This window comes from Lissotriton helveticus, chromosome 5_1 (assembly GCF_964261635.1).
Source record: "Lissotriton helveticus chromosome 5_1, aLisHel1.1, whole genome shotgun sequence".
NCBI classification, from domain to species: domain Eukaryota; kingdom Metazoa; phylum Chordata; class Amphibia; order Caudata; family Salamandridae; genus Lissotriton; species Lissotriton helveticus.
Genome location: NC_136065.1, coordinates 35,932,119 through 35,954,976, shown reverse-complemented (window position 1 = coordinate 35,954,976; position 22,858 = coordinate 35,932,119). Strand labels below are relative to the sequence as shown.

At 42.8% G+C, this 22,858-nt stretch overlaps 1 protein-coding gene across 1 annotated transcript in view; it reads left to right on the top strand.

Annotated features, from left to right (window-relative positions):
* LOC144752922 (E3 ubiquitin-protein ligase TRIM39-like) overlaps positions 1–22,858 on the top strand; it is a 406,522-nt gene that overhangs the window by 108,805 nt on the left and 274,859 nt on the right. The window contains exon 3 of the mRNA XM_078640743.1: positions 963–1,193. Coding sequence (XP_078496869.1) covers positions 963–1,193 — 231 coding nt within the window. The remainder of the gene's footprint in view (positions 1–962; positions 1,194–22,858) is intronic.

The window sequence follows — 22,858 nt, the reverse complement described above, 5'->3', positions numbered from 1 at the left end:
CCTGTCAACTAATGTTTTCTACCTTTTATTTACAGAGCATGAAATAATGTTTGTAGTGAAATGTTTGATGGAATATGAGAGGACTGTGAGTATGAGAGGAAATACAGAAAAATGCTAATATCCTATAAATTGCCTCCTAGAGCAGTTTACTCCCCAACCATAGCACAATGGGTGACAGAAGTAATGAAAGAAGCAGGTGTAGACATTACTATGCTTGGTGTACACTCCCTTAGGGGTGCCTCAGACTCTAAACCCCTCTTCCCGGTAGATCTCCTCGGGGCTGCGGCTTGGTCCAATGAAAATATGTTTAAAAGTTGCTATTTTCGACCTGTTACAAGCTTTATTGACAATGTATTAAATGCACTTTAAAACTGAATAATGTTAACCTCTGTGTCATGATATAACATTTAGATTTTTCACAGCCTGGTGGGCAGACATTCTGGGTTTTATTAAAGACACGGAGACTTAGATTATCCCTCCAAATTGGAACCCTCCCTGGAGGAGAAAAGTTATTGATTTTGTCTTGGGTTTTTCTTTTCCAGAGTAAGAAGTTTTCACTGATTACGTTTTTCGTTTGTAAGTTATGGATCGAAGAAACTATCTTGTTCGCAAAACCAAAAGAGGAAGAACACTGCGTGCTGGGGAACTTTATTGTCTATTAAAAAGTTATTGAAGTTCTATATTCTTCGATTGTTGCTGCTGTGAGCGGGCAATAAATTAGATTTGCATAATCGTAGCCCCTGTGTCTTTAATAAAATACAGACTTTCTGCCCACCAGGCTGTGAAAAATCAAAATTCTCTTTCAAATGTAATTTTTGGGATGTCTCTCAAACAAAGCCTTTGTGCAAGGTGATGACAATCAGAATAGGCAACCCCCCCACCCTCCTCCTGGACCCCTACTCTCTGGACGGCCTATAGGAAGCTTTATAAAAATCTAACTAGCTTTTCTTTGCTTCTGACAGAACAAGCTAAGAACTGAGAAGAAGATACTTGAATCTGAAATTGAAAAACTGCGGCAACTCCTGAAAGAAAATGAGCAAACCCTGCACAGGAGACTGAAGGAGATGGAGAAGAAAATCACCATGGTGGAAAATGCAAATATCACCAAACTTTCCAATCAAATCACCTCTCTCAATGCAGTGATAACGGAGATAGGAAAAAAGTGTGAGGCGCCAGCATGGGAACTCCTGAAGGTGAGATACTGTTTGGGAAATACAACAAAAGAAGGAAGTGAAATGTTCCTATTTTGTGTGCATTATTAAATGTATGAGTGGAACACACATGATCTCTTTGGCAGGGTCAATGCACAGTGACCCCACGTACTCTGACAGCTGCACACAATATACAGTCATGGATTATTTACACTGTCCTACTTGATGCTGAGAGCCCAATTCAATATACAAGCAGTGGAATGTGCAGTGACCTCTTACAGTGTCACATACAAGTTAATGCGACACACCAAGCAATTCCAGTGACAGTAATTAACGGGGAACCAAAGGAGCAAAATGTGAAAAAAGCCGGATAAAAATGTAAAGCATAATGTGAGCAAACATCTAAGAAATTTGGTAAGAAACCAAATTCCTCCTTTTCTAAGAAGTTTAAAAACATTTCTGTTTTAAATTGATTACTTTTCTCCTGATGCAAGTTGCCACCTACTTTCGAGTGTACTGATCTCTTGTTAGGGTGAACAGCTATGTAGCTACAGTACAGAGGATAGGTGGTCCCAGTGGGACAATTTGGAAGAACACAAATATTTATGTAGCAGCATCCATTAAATTACTCGTACTATAAAATTTTGCTCATTAGTATTTATTCATATTGAACATCAATCTGAATGTTCAAAATCCAGCTAAACATCTGGAACATACATATACAAAAGTGCCTTGAATGTGTAGTAGGGAGAAAGGAAGGACTTGTGTGCAAAGTGGGGTTAAATGAGAGTGGAAAGCGAGTGACAATATACACATCAACAATGATATTAATATGAATTCTAAGTTGTCCTGCGCATGAGGGAACACTCCACGGTAGGAATTCTGTCAGGTTTCAACTCCGCAGGATCCGCATGCAGCAACAATGCTCCACCTCCGGACCCTTCGAACACCCCGAAGTAAGTACACAGGGTGTTCAGACGATACGGCGAGGGAAAAAACCCCAAAAAGGGAAAAAACAGACAGAAAAGGAAAAAGAAGGGAAGGGCAGCAAGGAAAAAGAAACTGGAAAACAAAAATACAATGGTTAACAACAGGTTAACAGCTACACTCAGTAAAGTCTCGCTAACACACTACACATAAAGTCACCTGCAGGAAACGTGAAAAGACCCCATTCTGCAGGTTCTTCAGCCTTCCATTCGCCCCCTATTAAGCACAAGAAAGTCTCATAAACATAAACATATGTGATTTTAAACACCTTCTACCGGTATTTGTTATTCTCGCTAACCACATACCCAATAGTCTTATCAACAGGCCTCGGGAGCGTGTCATCAAATATAATCATAAGGGAACTGAAAAGAACCGAGGCTCTGGGAAATGAGAATAGCAGCACAAACAAAGTCTTTCCTGATGAAGAAAACAAATGAACTCCTCAAGACACTGAAGTAAATGACTCCTTTACTCCGTGTTGAAGTTAAGCAAAAGAGAGTACTCCCAAATACGGTGGGGTGTAGCCGACACTACTACCCTCCGCCAAGGTACTTAAAATCCCATCCAAAGGAAAGAAACAACCAACAGCTATAGGTTCATGTCGGCAGTGCGGAGGTCCTCCTCCCCGCCTGCACTCCGCCACTAGAAGGTTCAAATAAAGACCCAGTACACACACGCTACTGTTGACTCACAGTGCATGCATCTCAGGAGATCCAAATAACTCCATTAAAGTTTTCCTCACAAACGAGAGGCACAACAAGTACTTCGGAGCTGCTCCGCTCCGCTATTCAGGACAAACACCGTATTCAAAGCATACGCGCTAGCCAGCGCGTTTTACTATGTGCAAGTTTGCCGAACCAAACCTCACGGCGAGAATCACCGGAACCGGCAAGGAATCACCAGACATGAAGAGAAGCAGCCGCTCCGCTCCACAACCAAGAATCACGAGCACCGCTCGCAGATCTCCGCCCTCAGATATCCTGGTTTACCGGGAATTCTGGGGGTTGTAGTTCAAACCCCATTACTGCTGGGAAATGTAGTCTGTTGGGCAGGCGCGCGATAGTTACAACCTGACAAATTCATCTGAATTATTACTACCAGGGGAACCCGCAAGTTTCATGCTGAGTTTATTTTCCGCTTAACGCGTTTCAGAGCCCCAAGCACCTTTGTCAAAGGCTGCCTGCAGCTTCGCAAAAAAAACATCCAAGGGATGCTCTCTGTCGCTCTCAGATGGATGCTCTCTGTCGCTCTCAGATGGATGCTCTCTGTCGCTCTCAGATGGATGCTCTCTGTCGCTCTCAGATGGATGCTCTCTGTCGCTCTCAGATGGATGCTCTCTGTCATCCTCCGAGGGATGCTTTCTGTCACCCTCGTAGGGATGCTCTCTTTTGCCCTTGGAGGGATGCTCTCTGTCACCCTCGTAGGGATGCCCTCTTTTGCCCTTGGAGGGATGCCCTCTTTTGCCCTTGGAGGGATGCTTTCTGTCACTCGTAGGGATGCTCTCTTTTGCCCTAGGAGGGATGCTCTCTTTTGCCCTAGGAGGGATGCTCTCTTTTGCCCTTGGAGGGGTGTTCTTTTTTGTCCTTGGAGGGATGCTCTCTGTCACCCTCGTAGGGATGCTCTCTGTCACCCTCGTAGGGATGCTCTCTGTCACCCTCGTAGGGATGCTCTCTGTCACCCTCGTAGGGATGCTCTCTGTCACCCTCGTATGGATGCTCTCTGTCATCCTCGGAGGGATGCTTTCTGTCACCCTCTTAGGGATGCTCTCGGTCGTCCTCGGAGGGATGTCCTGGATGTTTTCTGTCACCCTCATCTAGTGCCCTTTACATGGAGCTACTTCTCATGAAGCTCCTTGGCTGTAAACTAATCAACATATTTTATCAGAACATCACTGTTAAAGTGACAGTGTATAACCACAATAAGGAGGTTTACACCTCTAACCCCACCCTATGCCATATTGGAGAGGAATTTGGTTAACATTTAGGGGGCCAGGAAAATCTAGTTTTAAATTACATTTCTAATGCTGCAGGGCAGCAATTTGCAGAGATTTATTGTGCACACTCGTAACATAAAATTGTCACTATTCTTCAAACTACATTTATCTGGGGCAACATGCCATCACCTACTCCAAATGCCTGGTTACATAGCTGGTTACAAAAAAGAGAACAACCCAGTTAAGCCACCGGGACCTGGGTGACTAACAGTACTTTTTGGCCATACCAATTGGTATGGCTGGAGACCGCCCTTTATTAATGTGCTGAGGGCTGGGACTTATCCTAGGACCTTTAGATTTGTTGAAGTCGGTCCAGAAACCACGTGCCGACCATTTGAATCTGAAAGATCGCATTATATGTATCATTGGACATTCCTACGAACCCTACCTCATGTTTTTGTCCCATAGATCCCAAAACCTTGTTTTGTTGCTGTTCCCTCTTTGTTTATCCAATAGCCTGACTTCCTTTCTAAGCCAATCCACTCTATTGCCCTGGGAGGGGAAGTAAGAATCCAATTCACACACATCTCCCGCCTAGCTAATATTATTAGGGTAAACAATAAACACTTTTGACTTTTACTTAATACAATAGTAGAACGATTAGTGGGCTTACCTCAATATTTGTTTCTCGAACTTTATCAATGGCCTTACCCACTTCTTCCCAAAAGATTCCCAGGTGTGGACACTGGTGGAACGTGTGGATATCATTCGCCTTGGGATCCCGGCATTTTGGACCTTTTCTTACCACCTGGTTGTTCAGTTTGGAGAGTCTTTCCGGCGTCCAGTATGACCTATGTAAAGTGAAGAGATGATTCCTCCCAAGTGGTGCAGAGACTATAGTTTGCCATAAAAGAGTGCAGGATACTTGCCAAAGATGATGCAAGTCTTGAGTAGAGAAGGTCTTGCTCCATACTTCATCCGGGACAGTGAATTCAGTGCCAATACCATTTCGATATTTCTTTTTTCCGTACGTCGCTTAATAGTTCGTATTCCAGATTCGCTGTTATTTTTAAACTTATTTTCAGATTTTTCGTCCAATTCTGTAGTTGATCGTATTTAAACCTGGAGATCTTGCCCTTTGATACTTCCAATAATGAGTCCCAACTTATTAATGATCCAGAGTCAATCAAATGTCCCCATGCTGTTATTCCTGCTTCCCTAAGTGGGGTTGCTAATGTATCTTTTAGGCACTCTGGGGTTCCTGGAGACCTCCAAATGGTTGCTAGCTGGCTATAGTACGGAATCTTCGAAATTCTTCTAATATCGTACCATAACTTATATTCAGTGTTAAGTACCTTTGGTTTGATCTTTTTAAAGTATTTTGGATGTCCAAACTTGTAGAAACAATGATCGTCATGTGTTACGGCTTTCCAGTAAGAAGAATAGTCGGCATGAGGTCTAAGAAAATTTCTTATATGTTTAAAATGAAAGGCTCTATAGTAAGAAATGCCCCCTCGATATTTCCTCGGACACAGTTTTCTCCATGATATCCTCATTCCCTTTGAGGCACAAATAAAGCTATTAATTTCACTCTGTATCTTTTTTAGCCAAGGGATCTTAAATTCTAACAGTATAGCGTTAAATAAGAAAGTAAACTTTGGCAAAATAGGCATTTTAATTACATTTGAACGCCCCAAAAAGGACAGGGATAGACAACTCCACGATTTTAATAATTTCCTCATTTCCTTAATCTTTGAGTTTAGGTTAACCTGAGCAACTTCTTCAATGTTTTTTGTAACCTCTATTCCCAGATACTTGATGCTATTTTTTGATTCAACTAATGGTGTTACTACATTCCAGTGCATTATTTCCGTTTTCTGAATATTCTCTTGGTTGCCTGAAATTTGGCCAAAGTCAACAAGCAGCTTCGTGATGAAGGGGAGAGTTTTTTTAAGATCGCTCTTATAAACAATTGAATCATTGGCATACAATGCCACTTTATTTACCCAGCCGTTGAATTGGAATGGGATAATTTCCTCGACTCTCCTTATCATATTGGCCAGTGGTTCTATATACAAATTACAAAGATGAGGAGACAAGGGGCAACCTTGTCTCGTCCCCCTTCCAATCTGAATCTGTTTAGACAAGCTACCATTTATGAATACTTCTGCAACTGGCATAGTATATATATTTCTTATTACTCTTAAAAAATGTGTTCCCAAACCAGAGTGTTTTATAGCTTCATGCAAGTATATCCAATTTACACGATCAAATGCTTTAGCAGCACCAAAGGTTAAGACTGCTAATGGTAACTTTGCTTTGGAGGCTTTGCCAATGGACCAGATTAGTTGATGAGTAAGATCATGTAGTTGTCTCCCTCTTATAAACCCTTTTTGTTCAGTATGTATGATTTTGCCGGTGATATTCCCTATCCGTACTTCTAATATTTGGGTAAAAATGTTATAATCACAATTTAAAAGTGAAATGGGTCTGTATGACTCACATCTGAGTGGATCTTTTCCTGATTTTAACATTAGGCTGATGGTGGCATCATTCCACGATTTAGGGAGCTCAAGATCTTTCAAGTAAATGTTATTGAAGAGGGCCATCAATCTTGGAATTAGTATTTCCCGTAAGACTACATATAATTCCACTGGGATAGCATCTGGGTCTGCAGCTTTCCCTGTTTTAGATTTTTGTAGAACCTCTAAAACTTCTTTGCAGGTAATTACTGCATTTAACACTTCGCTAAGCCCTTCTCCCAGAATTGGTAACTTTGATTCCCTCCGGTACAAATCTACCACATTGACTGAGGGGTCTGATCCTCCTTATACAATGTCTGAAAAAAATCTTCGAATGCCTCTTCTGTTTCTGTCCTGCTCTCTACCTTTGCATCTACCAAGTCGCTATGTATTGCATTTATTATGTTCCTGCTGTTGTCAATTTTGGTTGTCCATGCTATGAGTTTCCCACTATTATCTCCGTATTCATAATTTGACAATCAACTAGCCACCCATCTTTTCATTATTCTTCCTTCTAAATAGACAGACAATTCAATTTTATTTTGAAGAATTTCCTCTTTTACTTTTTCTTGTTCTGTTGCAGAGGTTGCTGCTTCATAATTCCTGTGTTGGTCTAGAATATCTGATTCTAATTGAATTATAATATGTCTAGATTCCTTATTTCTTTCTGCAGCTAGTCCAATCAGAGCTCCTCTGACTACGGCTTTGTATGCATCCCACACACCTTGCAATGAAACTTCAGTTAGCCTTAATTTGAAAGTCTTCCCCTGTTATAAGTTTTAACTTTTCTATAATTTCCTCATGTAATAAGCGTGTGCGATCTAAGGTCCACCTAACCTCACCCTGTGTATAGCTTTAAATGAATTTGATTTGGACTAAGTAGTGATCGGATAGATGGGCTGATACATGATTTACTTTAATAACACGTTTGCTTAACGATATATCTATCAAGAAATAATTCTTGATGAATGCCCATACTTATGATTTACATATGTAAATCTGCTATTCTGATCCCCTTTACTCTTCCATATATCAATAGTTCTTTAAACCTATTAATCCATTCCCTCATTTTGGGGAGAATTAAGGCTCTCCCTGGCGGGTGTCTGTCTTTTCTTGGGACTAATAACAGATTAAAGTCTCCCCCTACCATTGTTGGGACCGATATATTACTTAGCTGAGCATACAGGGATTGCAGAGGGGCTGGGTCATCTGAATTTGGACAAACAAAAATGTTTACCTGTGCACACCCTATTTAGTGCTATAAAAGCAATGCTTACAACTATTTAACTTCGCGTGCTTGCTGTTTGGTGGAAGGGCAGCCAGCCCAGTTAAATGAACAACAGCTAGTGGGGAAGCGCACCGCAGAATTTAAAGTATAACAATGAAATCACATGAAACTTGGCTTGTTGCACAAACAGAAACCAATAAAGGACTCCCTTTTGAAACCAGAAAGATTCAACATTTGTATTCATTTTCATTTTCATGAAACACATAATAAATTTGATAAGCTGCAAGACCTTTCTTGTATTACAAAAAAGTCTTCACAATGTTGTTATTGATGTACAATATAAACATTACTGGCAATTTGAAAAAAAGTGTCAGTCATGAATGCATCATATTAATTACACAACCAAAAATTTGACGAAAAAGCCCAATGCATTTCGGGTAGATCCCTTGTTCAGGGATCTACCCGTTCCACCACTGAAGAGGTAGCAAGTTCTTTCCCGTTTTACAGTTGTTATTTACTATGGTGCTTACCAACCCGCTAAGTTTCTATGATATTGAGTTAATGGTTACATACTCGCTTTTATTACATAGTCATTGCTGTAAGTGTGGTTACCCTAGTGAAACACAATTTCAACCCTTCACACTACTCCAACATGGCGGAATTCATCAGTCCTATTTTCTTGTCTAGTATGCAAACGCCGGTTTATTAGCCTTCGGCGTTCAGCAGCGATTGAATTTTTACTCTTGGGAAGTTTCAAGGACGACATTGCACGTTCTTCTACTACGCGGTGAGCTTTTTCAACACACTCGTGTATCCGTTTAGATATATGTTGAGAGAACGAATGTTACAATCCAGCGCGTAGAGGCACACGCTTAAGGTTGCATTTTCACTCTGTTGCAGATTGTGGAAAAATTGAGATAAATACATCTCTTTTGGTTGGATTGAAACAGACTGGTGTACCCGCCAAACGTATTAACACACGGTGAGTTTCTGGTTTTCGTAAATTGGTTGAAATGTTCATTAAGATCTGGTTCGTCTTTATGTGAGTGACATCATTACTAAGGGGAGTTACGCTGTTGTTTTAGGTCTGACGTAGAGTTGGCTAGAGGGCAGCATCTGGGCATAGAGTAGCCTCATTTGTGGATCATTTCATCAAGGTCCCTACAGCCGTATTTATTGCTGTAAGTGCTTACTTCTTGTTTTTTTTTACCAGTAGACATCGACTGTTGTTTTAGGTCTAGTAATATCAGACTCACTATCTTCATTCTCATGCACACACAGAGTGACGTGAGTTATATTTTCTTCGAGGCTCCCCATGAAACTAGTTCTGACACAACTGAAAAACGCAGTAAGTTTTCTTATGACAAGAAGTTGTTGTGGGTAGACTAGTGGTTTATAGTTCACGGTGGACTTTCATGATATTCTGATACACAGACTATAAGCAGCATTTTTTATCGATACACCTGGTGGAAGCTTTTCTGGAAGCACTCTAGTTTCTTTTCTCTTTTGACCTTTAGATAACACATAAGGCTTTCCCGCTTATACTGTTATACGCTCTCTGGACGTTGAATGAGCACGCACATTCTTTTTCTTCTCAGCTTTGATCTGTTGTGTTGTGGTTCTGATCAGGCGCCGGGACGCCCCTTAGCTGGGGCAGCTGTGCGCCAAATAAAAGTTATTAACATAACATAACATAACATATATTTTTTGAATAAAATGTCATTGATAACCTTTGTACATATGAACTTTGGGGAAACTTTTCAATGTTGTTTCTTTGTTTTTTACTGTTATCTTTCCACAGTTCCCCTGAAGAAGGGATCTACCCGAAATACATTGGGCTTTTTCGTCAAATTTTTGGTTGTGTAATTAATATGATGCATTCATGACTGACACGTTTTTTTCAAATTGTCAGTAATGTTTATATCGTTCGTCAATAACATTGTGAAGACTTTTTTGTAATATAAGAAAGGTCTTGCAGCTTATCAAATTTATTATGTGTTTCATGAAAATGAATACAAATGTTGAATCTTTCTGGTTTCAAAAGTGAATCCTTTATTGGTTTCTGTTTGTGCAACAAGCCAAGTTTCATGTGATTTCATTGTTATACTTTAAATTCTTCTATGCATTTGGTATACCAGTGTTTTCCCCACTAGCTGTTGTTCATTTAAATGGGCTGGCTGCCCTTCCACCAAACAGCACGCACGCTAAGTTAAATAGTTGTAAGCATTGCTTTTATAGCACTAAAAGGGTGTGCACAGGTAAACATTTTTGTTTGTTCTCATTGTTTCGCCACACAGCCCTACCCGTGGCACCCCGACACTCTCACAGAGTCAAACATGTCGTTCGACAGCATTTCTAATCTCACTGACAATCGAGCAGATACTAAAACATACACAAAGACACAATTTCAAGAGATTTATTCCCTTTTCGAAGATGCACCCTCATTCAATGTCCAAGGCAGTTCTGTCCGCCAACAACTAAGACAGTTGGAATTCATTAAACGGAGAGCGCTAAGTCAGCGACTGCATGCCTCAACACTGATACAGTACCACAAGGTACAAAGGATACCACGAGGACTACGTCTACCAATCAAACCACTACTTTATAAATTTCAGTTCAACAAAAGATTTATGGAGAAATGGCAAGCAGTGTTAAACAAATGCTCACTGGATTTAATTTTACTTCTTGTAGAAGAGCTTTCTAAAACCTTTAAGGAGTTGGAAGAAGAGATACACATTATCAAATCTGATTTATCAAGCCGCTGTGATGCTGAATTTTGGAAAATAACACTAGAGGACCTCAACACGAAATTGGACTCTTACGGCAAGGATATCCAGGAAAGAAAATTCCGCAAATTCCGCAGGGATACTATTGATTATAAACTGAATGAGGTCTACACCTGGGCAGAGGTGTATGCCAAACGCCGTCCTTATCAGAAACCAACATCTTCCCAAGAGTCAATAGTATCAGACACTGATCTGGATCCTTCCAGACATCCAGTGGCGGTTGAACAAGAGCCAACAACATCTGGCACAAAAAATGGAGCAAGTTCATCTACCCAGTCGTCATCTACAACAGCTGCTCCGACTTTTTTAGAGAAGGGCCAGGGAGGAGGCAGACCACAAGACATAAGAAAACAAGGAGGGGCAAAAGACAAAGAGAAGGAAGCCAAGGAAAAGGAAGCCAAGGAACGGGAAGCAGAGGCGCGCAGTTTGAGAAGCAAGGGCAAACCCTCGTAATCAACATCTCCACTAAACAACTAACCAGAACACACGAACTCGTGTTAAACAAAGGAACTTTATTTGTACCAGTATACCATACGAACAAACTAGAAGTTGAAGTATCAATCTTTCGTTTTTTGAGCAATCTGAGGTTAAAACACTTTTTTACAAACTTAGTACCTACTTTAGAAACATCGATACCCGACCTTGATCCAGAAGATCCTGAATTAACAGCCTTCAAACCCAAGAGCACATTCATGTCGCCGGTATCACATACAATTCTAGATACCTTTGAGTGATTGGTAAGACATGACCTTTCAAAATTGAATCTACGCCCTCGAGTTACACCCAACCTGAGGAAAGATGAAATGGACATTCTACGCAAATTGAGCACTGACCAACAAATAACTGTTCAAGTGGTGGATAAGGGCGGCGCCCTAGTCATTATGGACACTATCGTTTATGTCAATAAAGTTTCTGAACACCTAGCAGACACCACAACATACATTAAATTGGATGAGGATCCAGCTATTAAATTCATTGATACTCTTAATCAAATACTTGACAAAGCAGAACAAATGTCTTGGATTACATCACCACTACGCAATGTTTTGACGGTGCAATACCCAAGAAGGCCTAAACTGTACATGCTCCCTCAAGGTACACAAAAGCCTTATTAATCCTCCGTTCAGGCCAATAGTATCTGGCTGTGAGTCAATTTTTGCACCAGCAGGACAGCTCATTGATTACTTTCTTCAAAAATGTGTGCAATCATGGCGGAGCTATGTTAAAGATACCACGCACTTCCTAAACTTATTGCAACAGGTGCAAACTGATTGCAACCCAGCTTGGTTGATGTGTACTATAGATGTTACATCATTATATACATCTATTCCACTAAAAGAGGGAGTCGAGGTCTGTGAATGGGCCCTATTACAATTGCCAGAATTAGCAGTGAATAAAGTTCTGCTATTGGAGTTACTGATCTTTTGTCTCCAACACCGCTACCTGAAATGGCAAGAAGACTTTTACTTGCAAGTTAGCGGAACCTCCATGGGTTTTTTGGGGACTCCTGCCTACGCTAATACGTTCATGGCACAATTTGAAAACAACATTTACAGCCAGGCGACATGGAGTAAGAATCTGGTATTTTACGTAAGATTCATCGATGACATTTTCCTTATATGGAACAACACGAAAGACTCATTGGAACAGGTCATTCTTGAACTTAACAACAAACACGAGCGGATCAAATTCACGCATGTCATCAGCCAACGAAGCATCAATTACCTTGATGTCTTGATCACTAAACAAAACTACATGCTTGAGACATCCGTTTTCACGAAACCAACAGATAGAAACAATCTTCTATTGCACTCGAGTTTCCATCCACCGTCACTAATCAGAAATCTTCCATACTCTCAGATGTTGAGTTAAACGCATAACCTTCAATAACACTACTTTGTTAGAGGCTTTACAAAAACAGCAAGCTAAATTCAGTGAGCGAGGTTATCCCCCTGAGACTCTGACTGAAGCATTGAACAAAACGCAAACAAAAGAACGGGAAACCCTACTTATTTCTAAGACTAAAGGTCAATCCAAACGTCAGGTCTTTGTTTCAAAGTATTCCACCAGATCACACGCGATTAAAGGCATCATTAAATCAAGTTGGGAATTATTGAGACAGGAACGAGATTTCAAAGGATTATTCAAAGAGGAACCATTGTTTGCGTATACTCGCAGTAAAAATATCAAGGAAATCCTGGCAACCAAAGTGGTGGTTGAACAACAATTTCATGGAATGCGCAAGTGTTTTAAATGTGTGCATTGCAACAATGTGATAACTGGCAATACGATACATCACCCATACTCGGGTAAAGCAATCTCACTGCGATACAATGGGGACTGCAATTCCTCCAATGTAATGTATGCGATAAAATGTCCTTTCGGACTACTATATTTTGGTAAAACTTCAATAAAAATATGCATTACCGAACACAAAAGTACCTTTCACACTAAGTCAACTAAATCGTACTTTTCTCACATTGGTTAGAACACCAGCATACTTATGCACAAATGAGATTTACCATCCTGGAGTCCTTAACTTTGCGCTCTGATCAGAATCATAACACACTGCTTATACAAAGAGAAGCTTGGTGGATCAAGCATTTTCAAACCTTGGTATCAGGTGGGCTCAATGATAGGATCGAACTCCAATGTTTCTTGTGATAGCGTTTTACCATTGTGCGCAGTGTTGTAAATGTGTCTTCTTTTGGTCAAAATACACATGACATCTGCACGTTCTTATATATTCTCTCTTATATATTCCCTAGTGAATGATCTTATCACTATTTTTATTTCTATTTCTTTTTTTTTTCGTCTTTTCTCTGGCGTTCTCCATTTCATTTTTATTTTGTTTGCATGCCTGTCTCTCCACAATGAGAATGTAGTTAGCTTCATTCTGTTTGACAGTTTGTTGTGGCGATCACCAACTCGCCCAGCATGTGGGATAGTGAGTTAGATTTAGCACAAACACAGGTACTGTTTACAGTCGAGTTGCGTGTGCGCAACAATATTCCTACTTTCCACCGTTTTTGCACTGGTCCCACCATTTGAGGTGGTAGCAAGCTTTTTTTGCTTTTCAGTTGAGATTTACCTTGGTGCTTACCATCCTGCTGAGGTTCCATTATAGTGAGTATATTCTAGCAAAACTTATATTTGCTACACAGATTTCCTGTAAGTGTGATTACGCTAGTGAATCATTATTTCCACACAGCCACTGTTTACAGTTTAGTTGCGTTAGCGCAACAACATTCCAACTTTCTACCGCTTGTGCGCTGGTTCCACCAGTGAAGGGGTAGCAAGTTCTTTCCTGTTTTACAGTTGGTATTTACTATGGTGCTTACCAACCCGCTAAGTTTCTATGATATTGAGTTAATGGTTACATACTCGCTTTTATTACATAGTCATTGCTTTACGTGTGGTTACCCTAGTGAAACACAATTTCAACCCTTCACACTGCTCCAACATGGCGGAATTCGTCAGTCCTATTTTCTTGTCTAGTATGCAAACGCCGATTCATTAGCCTTCGGCGTTCAGCAGCGATTGAATTTTTACTCTTGGGAAGTTTCAAGGACGACATTGCACGTTCTTCTACTACACGGTGAGCTTTTTCAACACACTCGTGTATCCGTTTAGATATATGTTGCGAGAACGAATGTTACAATCCAGCGCATAGAGGCACACGCTTAAGGTTGCATTTTCACTCTGTTGCAGATTGTGGAAAAATTGAGATAAATATATCTCTTTTGGTTGGATTGAAACAGACTGGTGTAGTCACCAAATGTATTAACACACTGTGAGTTTCTGGTTTTCGTAAATCGGTTGAAATGTTCATTAAGATCTAGTTCGTCTTTGTGAGTGACATCATTACTAAGGGGAGTTACGCTGTTTTAGGTCTGACGTAGAGTTGGCTAGAGGGCAGCATCTGGGCATACAGTAGCCTCATTTGTGGATCATTTTATCAAGGTCCCTACAGCCACATTTATTGCTGTAAGTGCTTACTTCTTAGTTTTTTTACCAGTAGACATTGACTGTTGTTTTAGGTCTAGTAATATCAGACTCACTATCTTCATTCTCATGCACACACAGAGTGACGTGAGTTATATTTTCTTCGAGGCTCCCCATGAAACTAGTTCTGACACAACTGAAAAACGCAGTAAGTTTTCTTATGACAAGAAGTTGTTGTGGGTAGACTAGTGGTTTATAGTTCACGGTGGACTTTCATGATATTCTAATACACAGACTATAAGCAGCATTTTTTATCGATACACCTGGTTGAAGCTTTTCTGGAAGCACTCTTGTTTCTTTTCTCTTTTGACCTTTAGATAATACATAAGGCTTTCTCGCTTAATAATGTTTTGCAGCGTGAATCTTTCTGGATTCACTATGCTGTGCATATTCCACAATCTGGTGGTTCGGTCTGGAATCGTAGTCTCTTATCTCTTTTTTTTTTTTTTGTCGTAGCCCAGGTGGGCGTCGACGTCCCACCATTTGGTGTACCTTCGGTGACGTCGGCGTGCTTCCGGCGGAAGCTACCACCCTTGGGTGCCATCTTCAGATTCTTTTTTCCGCGGTTGGGTCTGGATCGTCGCGTGAAGCTCCAGAAGTTTTGGAGGAGAAAAGGAGGAAATACAGCAACTCTTCAACGGTGAAGACCGGAAAAGATCGGGAGAAGAGGACCATTAGAAAAGAGACGACGAAGAAAGGAAAGAACTTCGAAATCTTCGACGTCCTTGGAGGAATGCGCACACAGGGGGCCCCCTGAGCGCAGGGATGTACAAGACACCCTTTAAATTCTGCAAGAACTGCCACCACAAGTTCACACAGAAGGACCAGCACCCGGTCTGCAACCTCTGCCTGCCGATCGACCACGAGAGCAGAGACTGCAACGCCTGCTCTGTCTTCAAGCCGCAGACACTCCGAGTTCGAGAGAGACAGAGGACAGCTCACCACACGATGCAGGGCAAGGGCCAAGCCCCGACGCTTTATGAACTGGGCCTCTCCACTGACGACGAGGACAACATCGCCGAAGAGACAGATAAGAAAACGCCTGACAAGGTAGGAGAGTCTACGACCCCGAAAACACCCACAGGGTCTCGAAAGCCAGAGGCAGACTCCCGAAAGTCTGAGCCCAGAGCCTCGAAAGGAGCACCGGCGCCGAACGAATCGACGACCGAAGCTGCATCCTCCGAAAAAGAGCCCAGCGGATCCTCCGAGAAAAGGACTCCCGGAGGCCGAAGACCAGCGAAAAGCAAAGGTCATCGAAGCAAGCCCCTGAAAAAGGGCCTTCGACTTCGACTTCGAAAGAAAGGGAGCCGAAGAAAGTTTCGACATCGACGCCGCCGAAACGCTCGACGAAGAGCAGGCCGCAGAGATGCAGAGAAAGAGAAGAAGGCTCGAGGCCGAAATGGAGAACATCCTTCAGAAAAAGAAAGATTTCGATGAAAAAATGAGAAGTTACAAGATCCCCCTCGAAGCCGGCACAGACCGTCGCTGAGGTACAGGAGCTCGAGGAGTTCGACGTCGAAGAGACGCCAAAAACTCCTGAACCCTCTGAGCACGAAGAGGAGGAAGACCTCTACTACACAGAAGGGGATTACGGGGAGCAGCAGTCAAGCTACGGCTCAGGTTCCTCGACGGCCCAAGTCCAGGAATGGCATGACATCGAGGCCGAAAACCCGGAGGAGGCTGTGGAAACATACCCCTCGAGGCCTTCGCCACCGGATGACATTGGGGCATACAATGAGGTGGTCAGGAAGGCGGCAGCAGCTTATGGAGTTAAGCTGGAAGAGGAGAAGCCAAAAGCAGACTTCCTGCTGGAGACATTGCTCCCCATACAGACAAGAAGCCAGTTCTTGCCCATGCTCAAGAGTATCACAGACCAGGGGAAGGAAGCCTTCAAGGACCCGGCTACATGCAGATCAGTAACGCCGAGGACTGAGAAGAAGTACAAATTCTCCTCCCAAGACCCAGCTTACATCAAGGGATCCGTCACAGCAGATTCAATAATCACTGCAACGGCCAGGAAAAGGGCAAACGTCCCAACAACATCTGGACCTCCACCTGACAAGCAAAGCAGGAGGATGGATCTAACTGGCAGGAAAATTGAGAGGAACGCCGCAACGCACTGGCGGATGGCGAACTCCAACGCCCTCCTGAATAGACATCAATACCAGCACTGGGATGAGATGGGCCATTTGCTCAAGCACCTCCGGGAACAATACCGTGAGAGGGCATCACACCTTGTGGAAGAGGGGAAAAACATCGCCAACTCGTGCCTGAAGACAGCCTTGGATGGGGCAGAAACATCCAGCAGACTGATAGCTAAAGGCATCACAGAGAGAAGGCAAGCCTGGCTCAGGATCTCAGGCTTCAAGGCTGAGGTCCAGAACAACATCCTGAACACACCCTTCAACGGTGAAACACTGTTCGGAGCCCCAGTTGATGAAAAGCTCACCCAACTGAAGAATGACAACGAGACGGCAAGGTCCATGGGGGCCCTGCAATTCAGGGGAATGAGAAGGGGCACTCCTACACGGAGACCGAACGGCAGAGGTGGAAGTCAGCGAGGAGATTCTCACCACAGGTTCCACCAGGGGCAACAGAGTGACAACCAAGGCCACCAGGGCCAGCAGAGGCAAAGCTGGAACTACCAGAGCAGGGGCCAGTCCTTTCGGTCAAGAGCAAATGGACGGGGCCAGAGAAGGAGAGGCGGTGAACAACCCCCCTCTAAGTGACTTCACACGGAAGAAGGTGCTCTCCCACTAAAACCCTCCGGGGGAGGAGCACGGGAAAACAAAGAGGAGAGGGCTACACGGACAAGACACAAAGGAACATGTGACGCCGATAGGAGGAAGATTGAGATTTTTTCTCTTGGAGTGGTGAAAAATAACAACAGACAAGTGGATACTCAACATTATGCAGTTCGGATACTGCATAGAGTTGGAAAAGAGACCACCAAACAGAAAACCAAAGAAAAGACAGCACTCTGGAAGAGAGCTGCAATTACTGCAAGAGGAAGCTCAAGAACTCCTCCTCAAAGCGGCCATCGAACGGGTTCCTTTCAAAGAACGGAACAAAGGAGTGTACTCAAACTACTTCCTGGTGCCGAAAGTGGACGAAAGTCTAAGACCCATCCTGGACCTACGGTTCCTAAACAAATACGTCAAAACTCAAAAATTCAAGATGACGTCCCTACAAGAGGTCATCCCACAGATAAAGGCCGGGGACTTCTTGTCCACCATAGACCTCAAAGATGCGTACCTGCACATCCCCATGAACAGGCAGCACAAGCACATGCTAAGATTCACAGTGAACAAGGATCACTACCAATTCACGACCCTGGCATTCGGCCTAAAGTCCGCACCAAGGGTGTTCACCAAATGCCTCGCGGCAGTGGCCGCACATCTAAGAAGAAAGGGGATACACGTGTACCCCTACCTCGACGACTGGCTAGTAAAGGCAAGCTCTTACAGGACATGTAAAGATCATGCAGAACAGGTGACAAGAACGCTGGCAAGCCTGGGTTTCTCCATACACTGGGGAAAATGCTCGATGGAACCAGAGCAAGTGAAGATCTTCCTGGGAGCTCAGATCGACACCGTCCAATGCAGGGTGTTACCCAGCGAAAAGAGAACCCTCAGCCTACTGAGGGAGAAACGTCACTACCAGAAGGGGCGAGCTCTGACAGTGAGGACTGTGAGCAAGATCTTGGGGATGATGGCGTCATGCACACACCTGGTCCCCAATGTACGCCTACAAATGAGACCACTCCAAGAGTGGCTGCATCAGCAATGGTCACAAGCTACAGGAAGTTGGGAGGATCTAGTGGTTGTAACGCACAGGGTGCAGGAAGAAATAAGGTGGTGGACCAAGGAGAGAATAACAGAAGGGAAACCTCTAACACCACCGGACCCAACAGTGACCATCACCACAGACGCATCCCAGAAGGGGTGGGGCGCACACATGAGCAGGCTCAGAGTGAGGGGTCTGTGGAGCCCTACAGATGCAGTCAGACACATCAATTACCTGGAACTGAAAACAGTGTTGCTAGCCCTCAAGACTTTTCAGAAACACCTGTACAACCAGAAGGTGCTAATACAAACAGACAACACCACAACGATGTTTTACATAAACAAACAGGGGGGAACTCAATCGTTCCCTCTGTCAAGCTTGGCACAGGAATTCTGGAAATGGGCTATACCACTAAAAATAGACCTGCTAGCCATACACCTGCCAGGGAAGGACAATGTAGAAGCGGATTGGCTCAGCAGGCAGACTTCAGCGTCCCACGAGTGGGAACTCAACAGTCAGGAAACAGAGAGACTATTCAGGAAATGGGGCACGCCAACAATAGACCTGTTTGCAACACGCCGGAATGCAAAATGCCAATACTTTGCATCCAGGCAACCAGAGGCACTGTCACATGGGAATGCCCTATGGATAAGCTGGTCTCAAATATTTGCCTACGCTTTTCCCCCGATACCACTGATCCCCAGGGTTCTCAACAAATGCATGAAGAGCAACATGACGCTCATCCTGGTGGCACCACAATGGGCCAGACAGACCTGGTATTCTCAGATAATGGAGATGACGCAGGGGCCACCCCACAAGTTCTCAAAAAGAGACCTACTCTCCATGGAAAGCGGAGAAGTTCTACACCCAGAGCCGGAGAGCCTCAACCTCTTAGCCTGGCTCCTGAGGACTTAGAGTTCGCACACCTAAAACTACCAGAGAGCACCCTGCGGGTGCTGCGAGAGGCAAGAAGGCCCAGCACACGCAAGTGCTATGGGGAGAAATGGAAAAGATTCACTCAATGGTGTTGCAAGAAAAAACTCCATAGGAAACTGACCAGAGAATCCACAGTGCTAAGATACCTCACGCACCTAATTAAGGCTAAGCTAAGCTCATCCTCGCTGAGGGTGCACCTGGCAGCGATTGTTGCATACATAAGAGGAGAAACAGGGAGAAGCTTTTTCACATCCCAAGTCGTGAAAAGATTCCTAGAAGGGGCTAAAAGAATAGTGCCACCAAAGAGAATGCCGCCACCGGCCTGGAACTTAAATGTGGTACTGACGGAGCTCATGAAAGCACCTTTCGAACCCATCCACAAAGCATCACTGCAAATGCTAACGATGAAGACGGCCTTTCTGGTAGCAATCACCTCGCTACGAAGGGTGAGAGAACTGCAGGCTCTCACACTGCAGGAACCCTACATCCAGATACACAGTGACAGGGTCGTGATGAGAACAAACCCACACTTCATGCCAAAGGTGGTGTCAAGGTTCCACATGAATCGGAGTATTCAGATTCCTAGCTTCTTCCAAAACCCCACTACAAGCGCTGAGAGGTCGCTCCACACCCTAGACGCAAGAAGGGCTGTGATGCACTACATTGAAAGGATGAAGGAACACAGGAAAACAAAACAGTTCTTCGTATCCTTCGTAAACAGTTACATGGGCAAACCAATGACTAAGAACACCATAGCTCGATGGATCGCACAGACAATACAATTCTGCCACAAACTATCTGGCCAGGAGCTAACAGGAGGGGCACAGGCCCACTCCACCAGGAAGAAAGGAGCAACAATTGCCTTTCTGGCCAACACACCAATTGAGGACATATGCCTGGCGGCAACATGGGCTTCAGTGCACACTTTCACTAAGCACTATTGCGTGGATGTACAAATGAACAAAGAAGCACAAGTAGGACATAAAGTGCTTCAACATATATTCAACAACCAACGCTCATCTTCAACCCAACCGCCACAAAAGTAACGAAAACCGCTACAAAATCTATGCACAGCATAGTGAATCCAGAAAGATTCACGCTGCAAAACGAATAGTTTCTTACCTGTCGGTGTAGTTTTGCAGCTTGCAGCCTGAAGATCTTTCTGGATTCACTAGCGAACCCACCCGCCTTCGCCAGAAATATGAGGCTGGAGAAGAAGGTGAAAAAACATAGAAAGAAAGCAAGTTGAAACTTACAAGATACGTGAAAATATACGTGAAAAGAATTACGTTGAAAAAACGATTAACAAACATAGCCATGGATTCGCTACAAAAACAGAAAAGGAAAAGGAGACAGAAAAAAGAATCCGAAGATGGCGCCCAAGGGTGGTAGCTTCCGCCGGAAGCACGCCGACGTCACAGAAGGTACACCAAATGGTGGGACGTCGACGCCCACCTGGGCTACGACAAAAAAACAAACAAAAAAAGAGAAAAAAGACTACGATTCCGGACCCAACCACCAGATTGCGGAATATGCACAGCATAGTGAATCCAGAAAGATCTTCAAGCTGCAAAACTACACAGACAGGTAAGAAACTATTAGTTATACGCTCTCTGGACGTTGAATGAGCACGCATACATTTTTTTGAATAAAATGTCATTGATAACAGTTGTACATATGAACTTTGGGGAAACTTTTTAATATTGTTTCTTTGTTTTTAACTGTTATATTTCCACAATTCCCCTGAAGAAGGGATCTACCCGAAATGCATTGGGCTTTTTCGTCAAATTTTTGGTTGTGTAATTAATATGATGCATTCATGACTGACACGTTTTTTTCAAATTGTCAGTAATGTTTATATTGTTCGTCAATAACAACATTGTGAAGACTTTTTTGTAATATAAGAAAGGTCTTGCAGCTTATCAAATGTATTATGTGTTTCATGAAAATGAATGCAAATGTTGAATCTTTCTGGTTTCAAAAGTGAATTCATTGTTATACTTTAAATTCTGCTGTGCGTTTGGTATACCAGTGGTTTCCCCACTAGCTGTTGTTCATCTGAATTTGGGCCATTATATCCGACTACAAAAAAAGATTAGGACAGATTGATTTTTCCACACATTTTTCATGTTTTATCATTTCAAGCCACTCCGATTTAACAAGTGGGTTTCCTGTAAAATTATAAGGTCACATGTATAGAGCTTCAAGTATTCAAAGATTTTTTGTCGCCTTCTCCACACCTTCAGGCCATTTACGTTCAATGTTATAATTTTAATTTTACCCTCTAATGCTACCATCTATATTTTCTGCTCACTTCCTTTGTCGCTCTCTCCCCAGGCTCTGATTGTTTTAGGTAAAAGGTTCCGTTTTCAGGACCTTGTATTCCCTGTCTCTTGCATATCGGACAATTTTTGTTTTGTTTTTCCTAATGCTCCCCACTCGATAAACCAAATATAAAATTACCTAAACTAACTACTGTCACCCTCTCCTGGAGAACCCTCCCTTCTGTCTTTGGGCAAATATTATAGCCCTATTTATGTTCTGACTTCATGAGGTCATCCGTTTGACATAACTGGCCCATATTTTTTTACTTTAATTTGCTCAAGTAATGTTTCAACTTCTTTTGGTTCTTTAATATTGTAAGTTTTGTTATCCCACATAATTCTCAGTAATGCTGGGAATTTCATCTGAACAGTAGCACCTGTATTTTCCGAGGATTTTTCCTTTGTGCACTTCGTCTAAAAGGATCTCTGTGTGCTCTTTGGATATCTTCATCCAGTGCTTTGCTTTCGTCTCTCGTTCCGGAAAACAATCCTTCAACAAGGATACCAAGAAACGTTTAATATTCTGTCCCTCTGAGCCCTCCGGGATATTTAAAATTCGTAAAATGATCCTTCGAGAGTTCAATTCAAAGAAATGTATTCGGTTATTATACAGGTAAAAATAACCATAAAAGTACAATTAATAGATCACAATCATATTCGATATTTAAAAATGTCAAAAAATGCATGTAATCAAGAACTTATATGTTAAAATTCATATTACATTTGATTTCTGAAATTTACAAATGTTCTTTAAAAATGCAACAACGGAAGCAACAATAAAAATATTATCCAATTTCTGAATCGCCAGGAATGCTGGGCGGTATTGTCTTAGTTCCATTCTCTTTAGGTTTAAAGTATTTTATTATAGTTTCTGCAACAAAGAAAACAGTACATACAAGGAATACAGTCATCTTGATAGTATACTGCAAAGACTCTCTTCAGAAACGCCATCAGTGTCAGGATAGGACTAGCCAAGCATTTGCAGAGCCCCAACAAAAGCGCAGGCGGCATGATGTACTTATTCCAAAACCAAAACACACCCCCCCCCAACTCCCATCCCTCCCCACCCCAAATCCCCCCCTACCCCCCCTTGTGCCTGAGTAAATGTCCATCAGCACCCACAGTTCCCGAGAGGAACCCCGCGCTTACCCCCCTCCCCCTCCCACCGATTAGGGAATTTGGGTGGTCAGCCGCAGCAGC